Raw genomic sequence first — 22186 nt, forward strand, 5'->3', positions numbered from 1 at the left:
CTGAACTCAATGCCGCCTTGGCTGACCGCAGCTCTGACTGCCGCCACCCCGAATGCCAAGGTCGTAATCTGGTGGTCAGACCCCCAGGAGTGCGGCGGTCCAACCGCCCTTGGGTTTGGCGATCCTCGGACCTTATAATGAGGGACTTAACCTAGTTTTTAATCTTAAAGTAATAAGTGTATACTTACTTCAATTTGGCAAGTAGTTGCTTCTGTCATGTAGAGTAAATTTATCCTCTTGCCTCAGGTAGGTTTAGCACAAGATTTGCTTGTTTTTGCCATCATGTATGTATATCTCTCAATAAATATTTGTGGTATCTTTCCTAGTATCTCATTCAGTGGACATTACAAGTTAATTAACATATGCGTTGAAGTTGTAGTTTTACCATTGTTATACAAATTTGAGTTAAATGTTTATTTTTGTATGTTTTATATGTTTAGAAAATATTTTTGTTACCTATATTTGTCATGCAGATATTTTGTATAATTTTTCTACTTTTTTCCTTAAAACAATATTTTGGTATTCAATATTATTTTACTTGACGATAGTGTTTTCATGACTTTTTGGTAGTAGATTTTTTTGCTGTCACTAATGTTGATTTTATATGATATAAACAGCTTGGGTAGTTACTGCCCTGGGTTATTCAATTTAAGATTCTGTGTATAGTTGTAGCCCAGAGCTGGCATGGCTACAGGGAGAGAGAGGTGACAAGATATGTTGGGATGGACATTTCTTATTATCATGCTATATCTCAGTATCTTTGTGAGATGTAAAGAAGTGGTCAGATTGTATAGATATTTGGGACCTGCAGTAAATGGACTGTATGAAATTTCTTCAAATTGACCAGCAATGTGAGAAAGATCTCTTTTGTTATTGCCTGTGCATTTGGTGAGGTTTGTTTCTTGCTGTACAATGCTTGTGATGGACAACCTTCATAGCAGATATGTCTTATGTGAATGTAGGAGGTATAAGTTACAATTGATTGCTGACTGCTGCATATTATGGTCTTGGTAATATTGTGGGCCATAACTGTTGTATATTGAAGTACATAACTATATAATCAAACTGCATACCATACGTATCCATTTATTTATTATTTTAGTCCTACTGTACGACAGGAAGGAAACAAACTCTTTCTCATAAGCTTTACTCTGTCTCCCCATCACCCTATACCTCTATCAATCTATCCTCCATCTCTCCTCTCTGTCTCATCCCAAACCTATTCTACCACTATGGTCTCCAGAATCACCCTGCCTAAGCTCTTCCCTCCTCTATCGCTCCTGGCTCACCCCGAACCTTAGTTTACTACTATGATGTCCCAAACAACCCTACTAAATTCTCTCTCACTTATCCCACCTTTGACTCATCCAAAACCCCTTCTACTACTATGATCTCACTAGCTCCTTTCTCCAGACTCCTCCATCTCTCCTTTTACTCATCCCAAGCCTCATCCTATTACTATAAACTCCCAAGTAACATTTCTGGATTCCACCCTCATCTATCCCTCCATTGCTCTATTCAAACCTACTTACAAACTCAAATATCCTCTGCTCAAATCAGCTCATACTAATACTGTACTCATATTTCCCTATATTAATTCACTACTAATCATTTTGGGTTCCAGAGTAGCGTGCTACTTGCCAAAAAACGCTTTGATGCCTTGTCAGGCGTAGTAAGCGCTATATAAATACAATTACAATGTCTCTAGAAAGTCGATATTGCTGTAATCGATACTTATCCAGTGATGTGTTATTGATGCCATTACATATAACTCTGACCAGCTAGAAACAGACGTGCTCATTGAAACAACTACTGCACATTTCTGGACACTTTGAAGCTTACTAATGAACATTTTAGCAGACTCCGGTGTACAAGGTGAGACCATAATCCAGTCTCACAGATTTAGGCAAGTTCAGTGTAGTGAGATTCACAAAGCAGGAAGAAACCGAGGGTGATGCTGTGAAGTCGTAAATAGTAAATGGCATTCTATGTGTCTGTTTTACCACAGACAGTCCTTTCTCCATTTTGTGCCTAAATTACCCAGCTTTCTTACAAAAAGTCAAAAGACAAAGGACACAGGGTAGGGAGGAGGTCACTCCTTCCGTCTCCAGCAGGCCAACCCTGAGAAAACTGTTCTGTTGAACAGCTGCCAGTTAGGCTTGCATCCAACTTCAGTTCTCTTGAAGATGCTGTGGACACATTCTCGGTTCAGAACTGGTCTGGGCTTTCAAGCAGACTGGCTCCTCACTTTCAGCTCCAACAGCGTGGAGACCGAGCCAATTTACCACAACACTAGGACTTATTCATAAGATGGCAGAATTCGGGCACATGATACAAATGCACAACTAAACCATGAGGATTGCGTGTAACAGGGCGTATAAACTCTTGATTCCCCTTCTGAGGAGGGTGTGTATGGAGGGGGCTGGCGTCGCGAGGAGCTGGTCTTGGTGGGTACTGTGAAGAGCTGACTGCAGTAAAAAGCTGATGCTGGGGGGTAGGAATAGGAATGGGCATTTATAGGGCAGTGTGAGGACGTACGCCTGGTGGGCAGAGAGGAGCTGAGACTGATGAGCAGTCTGAGAAGCTGGTACAGGTGGGCACAGTGAGGGGATGGCAGTGGTGGTCAGTGTCAGGAGATGGCTGGGGCAGCAGCTGCCACTTGTGGTCAGTATGAGAAGCAGGTGTGAGAGTGGGCAGTGTAAGCACCCGGTGGCAGTGTTCATGCTGAAGAGCTGGCAGCAGTGGTCAGTCTGAGGAGATAGGACTGATGGGCAGTGAGCAGTGCAGTTTACTTGGCAATGTGAGCACCTGGCATTGGTGTTCTGTGTGAGCAGCTGGCACTGGTGGTCCGTGTGAGCAGCTGGCACTGGTGGTCCGTGTGAGCAGCTGGCACTGGTGGTCCGTGTGAAGATATGGCATTTATGAGCAAGGAGAGGAGCTCCAAGATTGAGCACTTCACGCACCATAACTTTTAGGAGATACCTGTCACCACCCCCAAAGTTGTCTCGAGTGCCTAGAGGGCCATTAGATGGGTAGTGTGCACTGTGAAGTGACATCCTTTCTCTCAAACAGCTCCCTGCTGCTGGACGCCACTTGGGTATGGCGAAAGCAAAGCACTTCTTTAAGGGGGAGGGGGAGGTACCAGATGAGGCCACCACTGCTGCATCCAGTTTCACCGTGACTACATCTCCCGGCCTCCCTCCCGCCTGCCCAGCCCCTCCTCCTTCCTCCCCCATCTCTGCAACCTCTCACTGCTGCATCAGCACCAGACTGCATCCTTAGAGCATCCGTCCGGGGAAGCTCTGCAGCCCGGGACAGCGCCCCCTCCCCCTAGCCCCATAGACCCTTGAAAGAAAGCCTACGGGAGCCTCCCAACCAGGGTAAAAGGGAACTTGCCCTGGTTGAAAGACATAGGGGGAACGGAGAGCCCCAAAGGAGGAAGACAGAGGGGGGAGGAGGAAGGACACTGCTGCAACCAGGGCAAAGCTGCTCTGCAGAGAGGGGAGACACGGCGCATCTAGCCCAGGGCAGGACGGCTCTGCAGAGAAAAGGGGGGAGGGCGTCGCATCCAGCCCTGGGCACGGGGACTCTGTGGAGAAGGCAAAGGTGAGCATCGCACCCAGGCCGGGGCAGTGGGGTTCTGCGAAGAAGCGGGGCACCGCATCCAGCCCAGGAAAGGAGGGCTCTGCGGCGAGCAGAGGGGAGATCGCCGTATCTAGCCCAGGGCAAGGAGACTCTAGGAAGAGGAGAGAGCGCGGGAAGACACCGCTCCGGCTGAAGCCCCATACCCCGGAGGACCGGCGCCATGAAGGACCGCACGCAGGAGCTACAAAGTGTAAGGCACATTCCTCACACTTCCACTCATTACTCCGGGGAGGGGGTGAAGGGGCTGTGCGGCAGTGCGGAGGTCAGGAGGAGGGGAAAGGTAGCACGGATGGAGATCTTGTGCGAGGCGTGTGGAAATGGGACAGGAGTACATCCGTTCACTTATCCACCCATTCATCCGTCGATCAGCCTTACTTGTTCTCGTGTTGTGTGTGCGTGTCTCTCTTTGACTTATAATTCTGTCTGTCTAGCTCTCTCGCTTGTATTCGCTTTATTTATCGATCTGACAATCGGTCTCTGCGTGTGATCCTCTATCAAGCTACTTCTATCTATCTATTTACCTATCTATCTATCTCCGAGCCTGTCTACCACTTACCTACCAGTCTACCCTGATCGCTCTACCTATCTCGTTCCCTTTGTACATCTCTCTCCCTCCTCTACACTCTCACAAATAGAGGGAAAGAGAGAGAGAGAAATATGAAGTGCCAATGTTGGGCAGCCAGAGACACAACACTTGTTAAGTAGCTCAGTGGTAACTAAAAAAGGTTATATTAGTTTTTCTCTGTGAAGCTTTATGCCTCTGCTGGTCTCTCAGACCCTTTGTCACTCGTTTCTGCAACCGAGTTCCGCTTTATTCTGCGCAGACCATTATATACATGTTTCACATTTGTTCGCTAGCCTTTGCAGAATACGCCCGCTCGTTTGATTGGTAGCTGAGTGAACTAATGTCACACGGGCAGTAGTTCTGACTGCAGTTCGTCTCAATGGCATGTACGAGAGTCCCGCTAAAGGGCTGAGGGAAATCTCGGCAGTGCTAGTAAACCAGGCGACCAGGGGTGTATGGTTGTGCTCTGTAAAGACGGGCAAGGGGAGGACCCTGCGGTTCCTGACCCTTCCATCTGCGACAAAGAACGTGAAACTACATCGTCTACTGGTGCATGAGCGCCCAGAGGCCAGATATTGCCAAATAATGAATACAAGTGGGTTTGGCTCAGAGCTTTATGTTCTAAAGGTAAAGTAATTACCCGGCGGAAGTTTATTCTCACTCGCATGAGCAATAACTCACTCATCAACACACATGAACGTACACCCACTTGTCATATATATTTAGTTGCACAGGCATGCATTTAGAATCCAGCCATCACTCCAAAATCCTTTAATCAACAAATCAGTATTATACTCGCGTATAATTACACAGGCGCATGCGCACTCGCAGACCCACAGGGATCATTGAGAGACTATGTTGTGCATTTCCACTAGTTTTACCATCGCTAATAAGGTTCTAGAAAGCAGTTGTTTTTTTAGTGCTAACAATTTTCTGGTTTACAGCTACGAACATAGCTATAAAATGGTGAAGGGCTTCTGGAAAGAGAACACATAGTTCTGGAATGAAACCGGAATTCCAGAAATGAAGACGCGGTTCTGAAATGATGACGGGTTCTAGATCACAAAGCAATGGCTCTCAAATGATGAAAGGATTATGAATATCAAGATTTGGTCCCGGGATTATGTCTGGGTTCTGGACCCAATGAGATTGTTCTGTAATGAGAACAGAGTTCCAGAACGTGGCAGGGTTCTGGAGTATGTTGATTTTGGATCTGGGAATATTTCACGACTCTGGAATGAAGGCACGATCTTGGAAGATGACAGCGTCCCAGTCTGATGACAGGGTTCTAGATTGATATCTGTTCCCTGATAACACCGTGGCTAATTATCGGTGGGCGCGCGCGAGATGCTGAGAGTCATTGACTGTTACTCCCTTCCTAATCTGAATAAACCATTTGGGATGTAGGCTCCCTCCTCCTTACCCCTACCATCCTGCGCATCACAACCATCATGACGCTTCTCCAGCCCAGAGCGTGACCCCGCCCCCTCGTGCAGCAGCAGACATTGCTGGGCCCATTAATGGAAAGTGTGTGGGGTGAATTGTAGTGGCGGTGGCTGCGGTGAGGGGGTGCTGTACCCCTACGGAACTCCTGGGCTCGCATCGACGACCCATTTCTATTTGTCAGCACAGCTCTGCATTCACAGAAAAGGAGACTTCCCCTTTCGAAATGAGAGCCTATCACCCAAAGGAAAGGGGTCCGCTGCGAAGACTGAGAGAACAGGGTGCAATGGAGGGTGGCGGTGAAAACAGCAATACAGATGGAGTGAAAGTGGAAAAGGAAGGAGGAAGGGTGGTGAGGAAAAGACAAGTGGGAAAAACTGGTGATTGGGAGGAAAAGGATCAGGAGGGTATCGGAGATTAAGAGCAAGTGACATCAAAACAGAAAACGGCGCGGGAGGCAAAGACAGAATCGGAAAAATACGATAGTTAAGTAAATTGAACTGAGGAGAAAATGAAAAAAACAGAGGGAAAGTGTAAATGAATGAGGAGAAATGCAAGACAGGGAAATGAAGTAAGAGGAAAAGAAAAGATGACAAAATAACAAAACAGCGAGGTTAAATAGAAGGAAGACGATACATTGAGGAACGATAGAAAAGAAGACAGGAGAAAAGCGAGAAAAGAAGTAAGAGTATGGAGTAAGATAAAAGAATTAGCGGCCAACTATTAGAATAAATAAAGAGAAGACAGAAAAATAAAAGGCAAGAACATGGTAGAAAAGGTGGAGAGAAAGACGGAGCACCAGAGATAAAAGAAATAGCAAGTGTGATGGAGCGACCAAAGCGTGTAGGACACTATCAGTCCGACCGTGTGAAGGGGAGAAACCAGGATGGAAGAAGAAAGAAGGAAGACATAGCGCGAGGCTGGGAATGAGAAGCAGCGTAGGAGACAGTAGCCTACAGCTCACTGATCCCTACACAGCTAAGAGGGGGCACAGGTCAAATATACCGCAGAAGAGGCATAGACGCGGCCGAGAGCTCTCCTTCCGTTAGGGGCCCACTGCCCAGGAAAACGCATAGATTTATTTTTAATATGTTACACGTAAGCGGGTAAGGAGGATTTGAAGGTGAGATAATTAGAGCCGAGAAAATGCCTCCGTCCGTGTTGGACCCTCCCCCGGACGCCCGCCCGCTGCGCCTTCCCCTGCATTGGCTGAAGATGTGGTGCATCCCCCTTGCGCCTCTCACACCCAGAGACGCCCCCTTGGTGCACCGGGGCTGGGAAGAGGGGCTCTTCCAATATGCGCTCGACAGGATGCATTGACCTCCTCGCCCCCACAGCCACCTCTCAGGGGCCTGCAAGGGGGAGGGGTGCAGATAGCCCAGGTGTGTCAGACTGACCCCTTCTTTTTGTTCTCTCGATGACAGGAAACGGCACGGGGTGTTTTATGAATACTGCATGGTGAGGGGTGGGGGTGGGCTGCAGGAGTCAGGTCCTAGCTTCTCCCGCTTTGCTGCCTGAATACAGATGTCGCCGATGAGGAGGGAGGGGGTTTTGTTGGGGGCTACTACACACAGGAAAGGACTGCAGACGCTGCATCCACATCACGGTTTCCACGTTGAGTCAGGATGGAGAGAGGGGTGCGGTCTGTGCCACCCACCCTCAGGAACACTCAAGGGAATTCGGGTGTAGAAATGAGGGTGGGGGGAGCCTGTGCTGGAATGGCAGAGGGGCGGGGTGGCACGGCTGCACACCCTCCTCGATCCATACAGTACCCCCCCCCCCCCACCCCCCCGGATTCTGCACCGCTCCAGTCATGACATTTATGACGCGGTTCTGGCGCAGCCCACTTGTCTTGCAAGAGGCGAGGTCCAAACCACCCCTGGGGTGGCACAGTTCGCGTGGTGCTGAAGTCGGGCATCGAGCGTTTGTACACCGCAGAAGGCAAGACGAATGGGGGTATCGAACCGCTGATTCCGCTGCCCAGCAGCGCCTCCTTCCTCAGCGCGTTAAAACATGCGCTATCCGCCCTCTCTCGCCCCCAAGGATGCTGCTGCACATAGTATTACATTTGTGGCTTTCATAAGAGCAGTCTCGGATGGAAAGGATTTGCATTCGATGCAAAAGTAAAAATGCAAGGAATGAAATGTATGGTGAGGGGTGGAAGTGGGCTGCAGGAGTCCACCCGAACGGTCTTTTCTAATATAAAACTGCGATGAGCAAGAGTGGTCCTTATTGCTTGCGTGGTCCTTGGGGCGCTAAATTAAAAACGCCCAGAGGTGGGCTGCCCCCTAGCGGAGGGGTGCTGTCTCCGCGAACCAACGCGTGTCTCGGCTGTGACGTGTTCCCGCCTGATCCACACTGAGCCACCCTGACGAGACGCGCAGGAGCACGCCACCCCCGCGCGAGCGCGGTCACGAGTGCGTGATGTACGCGGCAGGTGCACGTGGGCCGGGCAGGGTCCCAGGGAGCGTGTAAATCTCCACAGAACAATGTGCAGTTCGCAGCGAGAAGGCGCCGATCCAGCCTCAGTCTGCATGCGCTGCATCATGAAAGCGTGAGGGAGCCTTAGGCACCTCATGCGAGTCTTTGTAAGGGCTACCCTATCGTTGCCATGCTTCCCAACAGTTTAGATGGTATGAGAAATACATTTTGCCACAATAGATTATCACTACTGAGACCAGTTTTAACTTTGCTAACAGTAAAAAAAAAAAAAAGCACTCCAGTAACAGCTCAGAAGAATGCAAGCCTTTCAAATACTTGCCGCTAATGCTCTCAGCTCACTTTTCAACAGATTATATCCTCAGTTTTACTAAAAGCAGTGAGATCAGTTCAATGAATTTGTAGGTGTCTGAAGAATGGCACAGTTTACCCAGTTCTTAATTTGTAAAAAAATAAGAGCAGGGTAAAATATTTTCCACTGGAGCCCATCGGTAGCACTGCTGAATGCTGGGATTGCAGTACACCAAAGCTACCTAGTCTAGATTCCACCTCCTGCTTTTTTTATCAATAACCTATTCTTTCTGCCTTCATCTCACTCTTACAGATTCTTTTTCGTCTCTGGTTTCTCCCTTTCTCACAGCTTTCTTATCTTTTCCCGCATCCTTCTTTCTCCTATTTCTGCCTTTCTTTCTCTTGCTTTAGAATAGAGTCTGATGGTGAAAACTAAGCTGTGAATCCAAAAGACTTATTGTTTGTATCATCCACTTGCAACCACTGACACAAATGAAACCATGAACATTCCTCCTAAATTACTAAAGTTGGCAGACTAGTCTTCAGCTGGGGCAGTGTCTCAATCTAGAGTATTGCCCGTGCACATCCAATTCACCCCTTGCTGCCTATTTGCCATGAGTCAAGTTGAAGTCAAGAAATAACTAGAGAGTTTTAATTGCCAAGACGGGTGACGTTCTCAACTACAGATGCGATGCAGGTGGGGGCACAGTGGTTAAATGTAGTGTACACGCTTGATCATTTAGCTCCAAAACAGAATTGCTTTGGTTTTAGAGCAGTGGTCTTCAAACTTTTTAATGCTGCGCCCCCCCCAGTTGAAAAATAAAAATCATTGGGCCCCCCCTCAGAATTTTTCACAAATATTTTAGAAAGATGGCAATGTTTAAATAGGTCTAAACCTATTTAAACATTGCAGTTAAGTACTGTTACCTTTTTAAAACTGCAATAACATGCTTCTGCTTAAAACAAAGGCATGTTATCTGTATAATATTTCTTTGGCCAGAGTTTGGCACCCCCCCCGGGATCACTTGAGGCCCCCCAAGGTGGGCTCGCCCCCCAGTTTGAAGACCTCTCTTTTAGAGGCTTTGAGCTGAAAACATCAACCGTCTGCCCATTTCTGTGTGGCCTATCCACAGAAAACCACATCATCAACTGACCCATGGTCTGAGAATCGCCTTTGCGACATTTGCATGGTTCTGCAGTGGTGTAGTGGGAGGACAGGGAGACGTTTAGTGGGTCAAGTACTAAATGAAGAGGGTGAAAGATGTAGGAGAGAAGTCACCAAGGTTTTCTTGTTAGAAGAACGGTAGCCCACGTTCCACCAACCAGTGACAGGCCTCGAGGCCTTGCTGATATCATCCTGCATGCAGGCCCCATGCCTTAAAGGTGCTTAACAACAGTGAAGGTTTTTACCCCTTCCTAACAGAACGGCCTTAACTTCTTGCCTAGTGCCCAAGGGTGAAGATTCAGAGTTGTTGGGTGACCAAAATGTCGTTTGTAGGATTCCCTCAGAAAATGGGAAATCGTAGATTATCATTAAAGTTCAACATAGTCCGTACTACCATTTACAGAAGGGTCCCATGGGACCTAGCGATACCTGTGTGTTAGTCTTGAATGTTTCTCTTTAGGCTTGTGATGCCCTTTTCTCTTTGCTTGAACATCTTTTCTTAGACTGGAATCATAATTCTATTGGTTTGAAAGCCCCTTCTTGTCTTGGAATCACACACTCTCTCTGCTACATTTCCCCTCTTGGCTTGGAATGCTCCACTCCCTCGATTTACGATTTTCTACTCTTGGATTGAAATCCCTTCTCTAATTAGATGCCCCCTCCACTTTCACTACTTTGATGTTCCCTCTGTTGGCTCAAATGCTTTCTCTCACCTAAAAATGGGTTTATCTTCTAGATGTTGAATGCCTTCTCTCTTATCTTGAAACGCCACCTCTTTTGACTTGGAATGTAGACTGTCTTGGCTTTGGTATTTTCCCCATTGGCTCTGAATCCCCACTTACTTGGCTTGGAATCCAGGCTCTCTCCGATTTGATGTTCCCTCTTTTGGCTCAGAATACCCTTTTTCTCATTTTGGATGCTTCCTCTTTTCTTGGAACACCCCTCTTGGCTTTTCATGCTCCTTTCTCTTTTGGATTGAGACGCACATTCTTTTTGTTTGGAAGACCATTTCTTCAAATTGTATTTACTCTCTTTTGGCTTGGGTGGCCCCATATATTGACCTCAAACCATCACTCTCTTATTTGGCTTTCACTTTCTTGGCTCACAATGCCCTTTTTTTGAGCTTGGTTGTCCCCTTTCATATCTGGGAACGCTACCTCTCATGGAATGGCATGCTTCTCTCTTGTGGCCTAGAATGCCCACTCTTTTGGCTTGATTGTACCCTCTCTTGGCTTGGAATGTCTTGGGCACCACCTATCCTGTCTTGGAATGCCCCCGCTCTCTGCTTGGGATCCTCCTCTCACTTGACCTGGAATTCCCAGTGTTTCGGTTCAATATTCCCTCTTTTGGCTTGTTATCCCATCTCTGTCTGCTTGGACACCCCCTCTCTTATCTTGGAATGCCCCCTTTCTTTGATTGTGATGTTCCATGCTTTTTCCTTGAATTGAACATTTTCTCAGTTTGAGAGCACCTCTCTCAAGTCACTCTTGTGACACCTCTGTGACTTGATTTAGAATTCCACACCTGTGGTTGAAGGCACTTGGATGACTTGTTTAGTTTGATGAGATAGAAAGAGAGAGGACAGAATATGCAAATACATGGCCCGCCACCCGACAAAGTCCTATGCATAAATGTAGGCAGAATGCCTTTCTCCAATTGTAGATATATGATCAACAATCTTCAAATAAGAGCCAGTTACGCAATTCTTTTTTGCTATTAGGACTAGAGAAGATGTTCTTGGTGGACAACTGCTACTCCTTGGTATGGTCAGTGTTGAGACTATGCTGGTGGTGACAGTCCTTGAGGAACCCCTATATGGATCAATAATTCTCCTTTATTATTGAGAGGGCTGGCATTTAGGAAAGTTTAAAAGCTGGTTTTGCAGAGATTACAGCTAAACTGTGAGCTGTGATGGCCCCGGACTTACACCTTTAATGGCCTTGCAGTAAACACCACAAGCAGCACCTTTTAATCAAACAGGGGGTCAAGGACGTTCGCCTGGTTTTCCTAGACAAAGAGAACCAAGTCTGTCAGCAACACCAAATTCCAATGGTCATACTTTTACCTGTTGCATTTGCATTGGCTAGAGCAGACATGAGCGTCAGAAGTGCTGTATGCTTGCTCTTATTTATTTTGACCTAAAATTCAGGCCTTCTTTTCAAGTAGAGGTCAGGGATTAAATTAGGAAGATAGTTCCACATTTTACTATTGAACCACACTCGAATACCTCGGAAGTTGCCTATGGAGGTGAAGCAGGGCATTCTAAAAGTGAATCTTTCAGTTTCCATTGGCAAAACAGTATTCAGTGGCACGGATGCCAAGGTTCTATTGCTCTTCCACCTGTTAAGGGCCAGAGCCACCACGAAGAACAGGGCTGGAAACTGTACATTTAAAAAGATTCTCTCTTCCATCTGGGTCCTATCATTTGTGTCAATTCTTTTGTGCCTCAAAAATGATTTTGAGGTTTGACAAATCTCAGTAGCCAAATTCAATAGATTGGTCTGAAGACCTGCCTCAGAGCTCTCTAAAGCTGTCAAAATGCAGGACAGCCCCAAACACCCAGTACTTTTCGGGAAGAGGTGTCCCTTTTTTGGGCATCACTAGATCATCATGTCATCCAGAATACTGTGAAGGAAAGATTTGCCTTCTGGATGTTTTTTTACGTTTTCTATGTGTATGTGATTTGTCTATATTTGTGGGTATCTCTCTCCTAAAGTTAAATAAGTAATGGAGCCAGTGTTCCTTGCATGTGCTTCACCCAACGCTAAAAGTTTGGGCCTCATTATGAGTTGTCCACACTAGCACTCAGGGGTAAATACCTCTCTTGGCAGCCTCCAGTGGTCGAGTGGTTATGGACCCAAAATTACCAGTTCTGAATGCAACATTTTATGTATGCGGATCTGCACCTGGTAAAACTGCACCTGATTAGGCGAGAGGGTCTACAGGTTGAGGCACAGTCCGACCCGCACCGGCCCATCTCACACCACAGGGGAAGCAGACAGAGCTTCCCCAACTGGGCCACGATTTGCATGGCACTAGATGACCCACCCGCCCCTTGCCCTTAGCCTACCACCCTCACTGCCAATTACCACCTACTTAGAGTCAGTGGTAAATTGCAGTGGCAAATTCCCAGAAATCAGGAAAATCTTTATATCAGGACCCAGTAATTTTTATCCAGCATGTTATTCTCCATTCTGGGGAGTTTAACTCGTGATCCCTGTTATTTCACATTAAGATATCACATTTGTGGTTGTGGTTGCAGCTGCTGTGCATCAACATTATTTTTTGGAGACCAGGCTTACTTTTGATCATGTGACTTTAACCCAAAGAATGAAAGAGGGAAGCCAAAAGGTAAGAAGAAAAAGGGAAGAGAAAAACAGGAAGTTTGGGACAAAGGGAGAATGCAAGGGTGAAAAAGAAAATGCAAGTATAAGACAACAAGTGGGAAGTGTAAAATCGTGGAAGAAAGATAAAAGGGCATGGTGTGGAATCAAAACTAGGCATCCACGGTATTCTATAACTTCGGAATTCAGCAACACCAGCAGTGGGCTACTAAGAAAATAGCCTTGAACCCTGCACTTACTTCATTTTACAAATTAAGCACTAGCTGGTAGGAGGTAAGATTTTGTGATTGTTGGTGTCATACATCTGACAACCGGGGTCAAAGATGGCCTGCTCTGATATTACGAAGACACTGTTTCTTGTGATCGGGTAATATACTCTTACAGACTATGCAAACAGGTAGTTTTGGCTGGTAATGGATATAGAAAATGTGGTTTCTGCCAGATGGTTGTGTGCCCTAAAGTGTGTGAAGCAAGTTTCCTCTTTTGCATACATTTTCAATGGATTTGCATGTCTGGACGAGTATTGTGTCCTGGCACTTTCTATGCAATAGCTTCATACTGATAAAAGGTACTGGTTTATTTTCCCTCGTACTTATTAAGCTTTTGATGCTCTGCACCTGCACTAGTGTGCAAGTGCAAATGGTGAACTCTTAGTCCTACAGTACAGATACTAGGGATAACACTTATATTTTAAACACTGTAAAACCTTCCTACACACACAGTTAAAAGGTTTTTCTTCGAGGCGATGCTACGGACTTTGGTCCACCATGTCTTTATAGTTCTTGACAAATTCAGGTAACAGTCAGCTATGCCCAAAAATACTAGATTTTCGGGTATTTATAGGTGCCCCCTTCTCAGAAAGGCCCCTTAGCTTGGTATGTGAAAGGAATGATCTGACCTCTGCTGATCTCATAGATAAGCCACTGATCCTTTCCTAACATGACTTTACTGGTCTTGGGCCTCAGGATTAACCTCTCATGGGCTTGAGTTGATTGATCACTTCCTCCGAGTTATCATTGAAGTCAGTGGGTTGCAGGACTTGCCTGGCTCACTGACAACACCGTCTATGGGTCCCAAAATATGTGCACTGGAAGATAAGCAGCCTCTGCCTTCCCCTTAGCAGGCTCAACTCTGTCCCTCATTCTAAGCTCTATATTACCGCTCTCCAGTTCCCTCGTTTCAGATGTACCAAGGCGCATCTTTATCTGGGTGCGCCAGGTGTAGACCTGGTCAGTGCTCACTATTACAGATAATGTGCTGGCTCCATGGCAGCCAAGATCTAGCGGCTGCCCTGTGAGCAGTGCATTAGTGGAAACTCAGCCTACCTTTTACTGGGCATGTGGCCATATGGCTGGCTTTTCCAAGGAGGACAGAGCTCCATCTGGGGGGGAGTGCAGTGAGTGACTGCACCCGCCTGTTGGGTGATGTCTGGAAGGGTGTCACTGCAATCGCCTTTCCCAACTTTCGAGGGGCCCGCAGGGGCAGAAAGTCAGGGCACCTCCTTAAAGCTTTTTGTATCCCTGCACCTGTATCTATAATATGGCATAGAGCAGAGGTCTTCAAACTGGGGGGCCTGAAGTGATCCCAGGGGGGGGGGCCCAGAATCTGGCCAAAATAAATATTATACAGATAACAGGCCTTTGTTTTAAGCAGAAGCATGTTATTGCAGTTTTAAAAAGCTAACAGTACTTAACTGCAATGTTTAAATAGGTTTAGACATATTTAAACATTGCCATGTTTATAAAATAATTGTGAAAAATTCTAAGGGGGGGCCCAATTATTTTTATTTTTCAACTTGGGGGGCGCGCCATTAAAACGTTTGGAGACCTCTGGCATAGAGGCAAAGCATTTCCTAATTTGCAGGTAAAGCCTATTGAGTTTGCCCAAGTGCTACATGTAGCACCTCAGCATTACAGAAGGGGCCTCACAAGCATCTGCAGCCTCTTTCGCTATACTACGGTGTCACAGGGGTGCAAAATGTGGGATCACACACCCTCTGCAACCCTATGTGTAATAATGCCCCGAAGTATTACTGAGTAAAGTCAGTGTGAAGAAACAGCTAAGATTCTCAGTTTTGCAGCTTGGCGCTCAGGGAAGCATGTAGCAGCATCGCATAATCCAACCACTCTGTTCTGCAAAACTCTGAAAAAAGTGGTAATACCGCACTCGGGAAAATGGTCCCTGTGGTAAAGGAATTTCTCCTTAAACTGTTATCTAGCACCATTATCAGGCCTCTCAGAATGGGAATCTTGGTGTGTAAGTGTGAGCCAATACGCAAGACCTGACATGCCCCAGCTGGGTAGGTAGGTAGGTGGGGACATGTTGCAAAGGCAAACCACCATAATGTGTAACATCGCTCACCTGTCTTGTGGTGATGGGCCAAAAGGTTTTCATAATAGGCTGGTGCCTCTGATCGGCACAGACAGCTATGCAGAATTAATCTAATGTCCAGAAGCGAAGGATACTTCCTTACCTCTGTCTCAAGCCTACCTACTTATCAACCCACTGTTGAACTTCGCGGGGTGTGCAAAATGCGAATTATTCCCTTTAGCGTGTTTACATAACATTTATCAAAAATTACACACACTAATGCAAAACGAGAAACCAGAAGTTAAGTTAGCAATACATTTTAGCACGTGGATGCAAGCCACATTAAACTGTAGCAAAAATAGCGCATAAACATACAACTGCCGTGTAGGAAAGTACCATCTTGCCTGGCATGTTACCCCCATTTTTCACTGTATATATGTTGTTTTAGTTGTATGTGTCACTGGGACCCTGCCAGCCAGGGCCCCAGTGCTCATAAGTGTGCCTGAATGTGTTACCTGTGTTATGACTAACTGTCTCCAGGAGGCTCTGCTAATCAGAACCTCAGTGGTTATGCTCTCTCATTTCTTTCAAATTGTCACTAACAGGCTAGTGACCAATTTTACCAATTTACATTGGCTTACTGGAACACCCTTATAATTCCCTAGTATATGGTACTGAGGTACCCAGGGTATTGGGGTTCCAGGAGATCCCTATGGGCTGCAGCATTTCTTTTGCCACCCATAGGGAGCTCTGACAATTCTTACACAGGCCTGCCACTGCAGCCTGAGTGAAATAACGTCCACGTTATTTCACAGCCATTTTTCACTGCACTTAAGTAACTTATAAGTCACCTATATGTCTAACCTTTACCTGGTAAAGGTTGGGTGCTAAGTTACTTAGTGTGTGGGCACCCTGGCACTAGCCAAGGTGTCCCCACATTGTTCAGGGCCAATTCCCCGGACTTTGTGAGTGCGGGGACACCATTACACGCGTGCACTACATATAGGTCACTACCTATATGTAGCTTTACAATGGTAACTCCGAATATGGCCATGTAACATGTCTATGATCATGGAATTGCCCCCATAGTTGGCACAATCCCATGATCCCAAAGGTCTGTAGCTCAGACCTGGGTACTGCCAAACTGCCTTTCCCGGGGTTTCACTGCAGCTGCTGCTGCTGCCAACCCCTCAGACAGGTTTCTGCCCTCCTTCACAACCTAGCATAGTTGGAACTGATGTTGAGTCACATCATACAGATAGTGTGGTCTCACATCTCAGTAAGAGTATTCCTTCTCATCAGAGTAGAAGTGCTGTTTCTGTGAGCCAAGCTGTTAGGGTGCCTTCTGTTAGGGACAGGTCTCCTTCTATCCTTTCACATCATACTTCTGTTTCTAGACATGTCCCTCCCACCCACCCTGATGACAGATTGTTAGAAAGGGAGTTCAATAAATTGAGAGTGGAACAAACCAGACTGAAGCTCAAGAAGCAACAGCTGGATTTGGATAGACAGTCCTTAGAACTAGAGAAAGAAAGACAGAAGTTGGGTTTAGAAACCCATGGTGGCAGCAGCAGTATTCCCAATAGTCATCCTGCAAAAGAGCATGATTCTAGGAATCTGCACAAGATAGTTCCTCCTTATAATGAGGGGGATGACATTAACAAGTGGTTTGCTGCACTTGAGAGGGCCTGTGCTGTACAGGATGTCCCTCAAAGGCAGTGGGCTGCTATCCTATGGCTATCATTTAGTGGAAAGGGTAGGGATAGGCTCCTTACTGTGAAATAAAGTGAAGCCAATGATTACAAAGTTCTTAAGAATGCACTCCTGGATGGTTATGGCTTAACCACTGAACAGTACAGGATGAAGTTCAGAGAGACCAAAAAGGAGACTTCACAAGACTGGGTTGATTTTGTTGACCATTCAGTGAAGGCCTTGGAGGGGTGGTTACATGGCAGTAAAGTTACTGATTATGAAAGCCTATATAACTTGATCCCGAGAGAGCATATACTTAATAACTGTGTGTCTGATTTGTTGCACCAGTACCTGGTGGACTCTGATCTGACCTCTCCCCAAGAATTGGGAAAGAAGGCAGACAAATGGGTCAGAACAAGGGTGAACAGAAAAGTTCATACAGGGGGTGACAAAGATGGCAACAAGAAGAAGGATGGTAAGTCTTCTGACAAGGGTGGGGACAAATCTAAAAATGAGTCTTCATCAGGCCCACAAAAACACTCTGGTGGGGGTGGTGGGCCCAAATCCTCTTCTAATCAAAACAAAGAAAAGAAACCATGGTGCTATTTATGTAAAATAAAAGGCCAGTGGACAACAGATCCCAGTTGTCCAAAGAAAAGCACCAAGCCTCCTACCACTACAACCCCTACTGCTACACCTAGTGTCCCTACTAATAGCAGTGGTGGTGGGGGCAAACCTACTAATAGCCAATCCAAGGGAGTAGCTGGGCTCACTTTTGGTAACTTAGTTGGGGTTGGTCTTGTTAGGGAGACCACAGAGGCTGTGTTAGTCTCTGAGGGGGCTATTGATTTAGCCACCTTAGTTGCTTGCCCCATAACATGGATAAGTACAAGCAACTACCCCTAATAAATGGTGTTGAGGTTCAGGCCTACAGGGACACTGGTGCCAGTGTTACAATGGTAATAGAGAAACTGATCCACCCTGAACAACACCTACTTGGTCACCAGTACCAAGTAACCGATGCTCACAACAACACACTTAGCCACCCCATGGCTGTTGTAAATCTCAACTGGGGGGGTTTACTGGTCCAAAGAAAGTTGTGGTAGCCTCAGAGTTACCTGTAGACTGTCTACTAGGAAATGATTTGGAGACATCAGCTTGGTCAGATGTGGAGTTGGAGGCCCATGCAGCAATGCTGGGCATCCCAGGGCATATTTTTGCTTTAACCAGGGCTCAGGCCAAAAAGCAAAAAGGACAGGGTAACTTGGATCCTGGAACAATGGACCAAGTGCTCCCTAAAGCTAGGGCTAGTAGAAGTAAAGCACTACCTACTATCCCTCCCTCTACAGTGGATTCTACTTCTGAGGAAGAAGAATTTCCACCCTGTGCAGAACCTACACCAGAGGAGCTGGAAGCAGACACTGCTGAGCTTTTAGGTGAAGGGGGGCCTGCCAGGGAGGAGCTGAGTGTGGCACAGCAAACCTGTCCCACACTAGAGGGTCTAAGACAGCAAGCTGTCAAACAAGCTAATGGGGATGTCAGTGACTCTCACAGAGTTTACTGGGAGGACAACCTCTTGTACACTGAAGCAAGGGATCCTAAACCTGGAACTGCCAGGAGGTTAGTGATTCCTCAGGAGTACTGAAAGTTCCTCCTAACTCTAGCCCACGACATTCCCCTAGCTGGACATTTGGGACAAATGAAAACTTGGGACAGACTTGTTCCCTTGTTTCATTGGCCTAGAATGTCAGGGGACACAAAAGAATTTTGCAAGTCCTGTGAAACCTGTCAAGCCAGTGGCAAGACAGGTGGCACTCCAAAGGCACCCCTTATTCCACTGCCTGTGGTTGGGGTTCCCTTTGAAAGAGTAGGGGTTGACATAGTTGGCCCCCTTGACCCTCCTACTGCTTCAGGCAAACCCTCTTTTCTGGCTATTTAGGGTCTCTGTCTTTGGGGATTCCTTAGATAACGAATGCAAGAGCTCATCCGAGTTCCTCTGCATCTCTCTCTTCACCTTCTGCCAAGGAATCGACTGCTGACCGCGCTGGAAGCCTGGAAAACTGCAACAAAGTAGCAAAGACGACTACTGCAACTCTGTAACGCTGATCCTGCCGCCTTCTCGACTGTTTTCCTGGTGGTGCATGCTGTTGGGGTAGTCTGCCTCCTCTCTGCACTAGAAGCTCTGAAGAAATCTCCCGTGGGTCGACGGAATCGTCCCCCTGCAACCGCAGGCACCAAAGAACTGCATCACCGGTACCCTGGGTCTCCTCTCAGCACGACGAGCGAGGTCCCTTGAATCCAGCAACTCTGTCCAAGTGACTCCCACAGTCCAGTGACTCTTCAGTCCAAGTTTGGTGGAGGTAAGTCCTTGCCTCCCCACGCCAGACTGCATTGCTGGGAACCGCGACTTTTGCAGCTACTCCGGCCTCCGTGCATTTCCGGCGGAAATCCTTTGTGCACAGTCCAGCCTGGGTCCACGGCACTCTAACCTGCATTGCACGACCTCCTAAGTTGTCCTCCGGCGGCGTGGGACTCCTTTGTGCAACTTCGGGTGAGCACCGTTTCACTCCACTTCGTAGTGCCTGTTCCGGCACTTCTGCGGGTGCTGCCTTCTTCTGAGAGGGCTCCTTGTCTTGCTCGACGCCCCCTCTGTCCCCAGACACAATTGGCGACATCCTGGTCCCTCCTGGGCCACAGCAGCATCCAAAAACCCTAACCGCACGATTTGCAGCTAGCAAGTCTTGTTGGCGGTCTTTCTTCAGGAAAACACTTCTGCACGACTCTCCTCGGCGTGAGGGATCTGTCCTCCAAAGGGGAAGTTCCTAGCCCTTGTCGTTCCTGCAGAATCTTCAGCTTCTACTGTCCAGTAGCAGCTTCTTTGCACCCACAGCTGGCATTTCCTGGGCATCTGCCCATCTCCGACTTGCTTGTGACTTTTGGACTTGGTCCCCTTGTTCCACAGGTACCCTCGTTTGGAAATCCATCGTTGTTGCATTGCTGATTTGTGTCTTTCCTGCAGAATTCCCCTATCACGACTTCTATGTCCTTTGGGGAACTTTAGTGCACTTTGCACTCACTTTTCAGGGTCTTGGGGTGGGCTATTTTTCTAACCCTAACTGTTTTCTTACAGTCCCAGCGACCCTCTACAAGGTCACATAGGTTTGGGGTCCATTTGTGGTTCGCATTCCACTTTTGGAGTATATGGTTTGTGTTGCCCCTATCCCTATGTGTCCCCATTGCATCCTATTGTAACTATACATTGTTTGCACTGTTTTCTAATACTATTACTGCATATTTTGGTATTGTGTACATATATCTTGTGTATATTTGCTATCCTCATACTGAGGGTACTCACTGAGATACTTTTGGCATATTGTCATAAAAATAAAGTATCTTTATTTTTAGTATATCTGTGTATTGTGTTTTCTTATGATATTGTGCATATGACACTAGTGGTACTGTAGGAGCTTCACTCGTATCCTAGTTCAGCCTAAGCTGCTCTGCTAAGCTACCATTATCTATCAGCCTAAGCTGCTAGACACCCTATACACTAATAAGGGATACCTGGGCCTGGTGCAAGGTGTAAGTACCCCTTGGTACTCACTACAAGCCAGTCCAGCCTCCTACATGCCGTGAACAACAGCTCCTCACATTCTGGTCGTTCAAGTTGTTCTCATGCTTCTGTTCCAAATGACGTCACGTGGCATAATTTCATAACTTGGGGAATTTCATATTACAGGTGTAGTACGAAATTTGCTAAATTATACAAGATTACTCTGATGTTACGAAATTTGACCCAGGCCTAGATTTAGGAAATTTAATGCATTTGTTCCATTTTTTGGTAGAGAGACAGAATTTCTTCTTTTGCTTTTGATTCAAGCATTTACTGACAACATGATAGAAAACATACGCTAATTTCACGTAGCTACTGAAGCCTACAAGAGAAAAATGTGTGCTTTATTTTCATTGTTATTTGAGGCTATTCAAATACTACTTTAAAAGTAACCTTTAATGTCACTCCTTCATCTTCTACCTGTCCAAACGGTGTGGCATATACCACATTAAAAGTTTCTTCTTACACTAAACCTTTAAATATTTAAAAGTTATTATATACTTTTATATCATTCTTCGTAGTTTGGCAGCAATAGTTGAGAGAAATACAAAAACAATAATTTCATTGAACTCTTCACTTGTTTGTGAGTAGATCAAATCAGCAAATTGAATTATGCATGCTAGCAAAGCATTTAGAGGGTAGTCACTGCTGGCTGCTTGACATCTGTGATACTCATGAGTTCAAGTCATGTAACTCGAAAATTTTGAGCTTGGATATCTAAGGCTCTGCCAATAACATCCAAACACTGAGGGGCATATTTAAGAGCCTCTAACGCCACCGAGCATCACATTTTGTGACGCTCCAGTGGCGCTAAGCACTGCTCCATATTTACAAGGAGGTGTAACACTTTTTGTGGCGTTACGCCTCCTTGTAAATATCGGCCACTCCGACACTGTTTTCTGCGTCAGAGGGGCGTGCAGTGGATGTGGCTGTGGGCGTTCCACCGCAACACCCATTGTTTTTTACACTGACTCAGATTTACTAGTTGTTGTAAACCTGAGGCATCATGGCACAACAAGGAGGAATGCTTTTATTCCTCCTCTTTTTTTGCTTTTTCTATGTGTGCTGCACTCTGCAGCACACATAGAAGAAGCAGAATGCCATCGATTATTGTTTATGTGCAGGAAGGGACACCTTCCTGCAAATAAACAATCATTCAAAATGACACTTTGGTACATCTATGTGTGCTGCATTTTGCAATACACATAGAAGTGCCAAATCGCCATTATAGTTCCTGCACATCAACATTCTATCCCCTCAACGCAGACACCCTTGCACTATGGTGCAGGGATGCCTGCATTGGCGCTAGGCAGCTTAATTCAGCGCCAGCGGAGGGAGAAACACAGGGGTGTGCCATATACCTCTAAATACAGCGCACCCCTGCATTTCAAAAGTAGCGCAGCGCTGCTATTTTTGGCGCGGCCCAGCGCTGCACCACTTTAGTATAAATCTGGGCCTGGGTTCCAAAAATCGCCTCACCAAGGTGAACTGTGATTCCCATTTAGCTGGAAAAGAGCAAGTAATCTGGCATGAAGATTAGTCCAAAGCCAGAGTTCATGAAGTGTACAACTAAGTCAATCACTGTGGGTCCAGCAGTGTATGTTCATGGGAGGAATTAAACACAATTGAGGAAAGACCACCTGGGGACTCTTCCTGGTCTCAAATCATTGTTCCCAATG

At 46.4% G+C, this 22186-nt stretch overlaps 1 protein-coding gene across 1 annotated transcript in view; it reads left to right on the forward strand.

The window, feature by feature from the left end:
• Positions 1-3256: 3256 nt before the first annotated feature.
• The window catches only part of LOC138304262 (syntaxin-1B-like), a 303242-nt gene continuing 284312 nt past the window's right edge, over positions 3257-22186 (forward strand). Inside the window, exon 1 of the mRNA XM_069244181.1 lies at positions 3257-3835. Within this exon, the coding sequence (XP_069100282.1) occupies positions 3806-3835 (30 nt within the window). The 5' untranslated portion in view covers positions 3257-3805. The remainder of the gene's footprint in view (positions 3836-22186) is intronic.

This window comes from Pleurodeles waltl, chromosome 7, assembly GCF_031143425.1.
Source record: "Pleurodeles waltl isolate 20211129_DDA chromosome 7, aPleWal1.hap1.20221129, whole genome shotgun sequence".
Classification (NCBI taxonomy): domain Eukaryota; kingdom Metazoa; phylum Chordata; class Amphibia; order Caudata; family Salamandridae; genus Pleurodeles; species Pleurodeles waltl.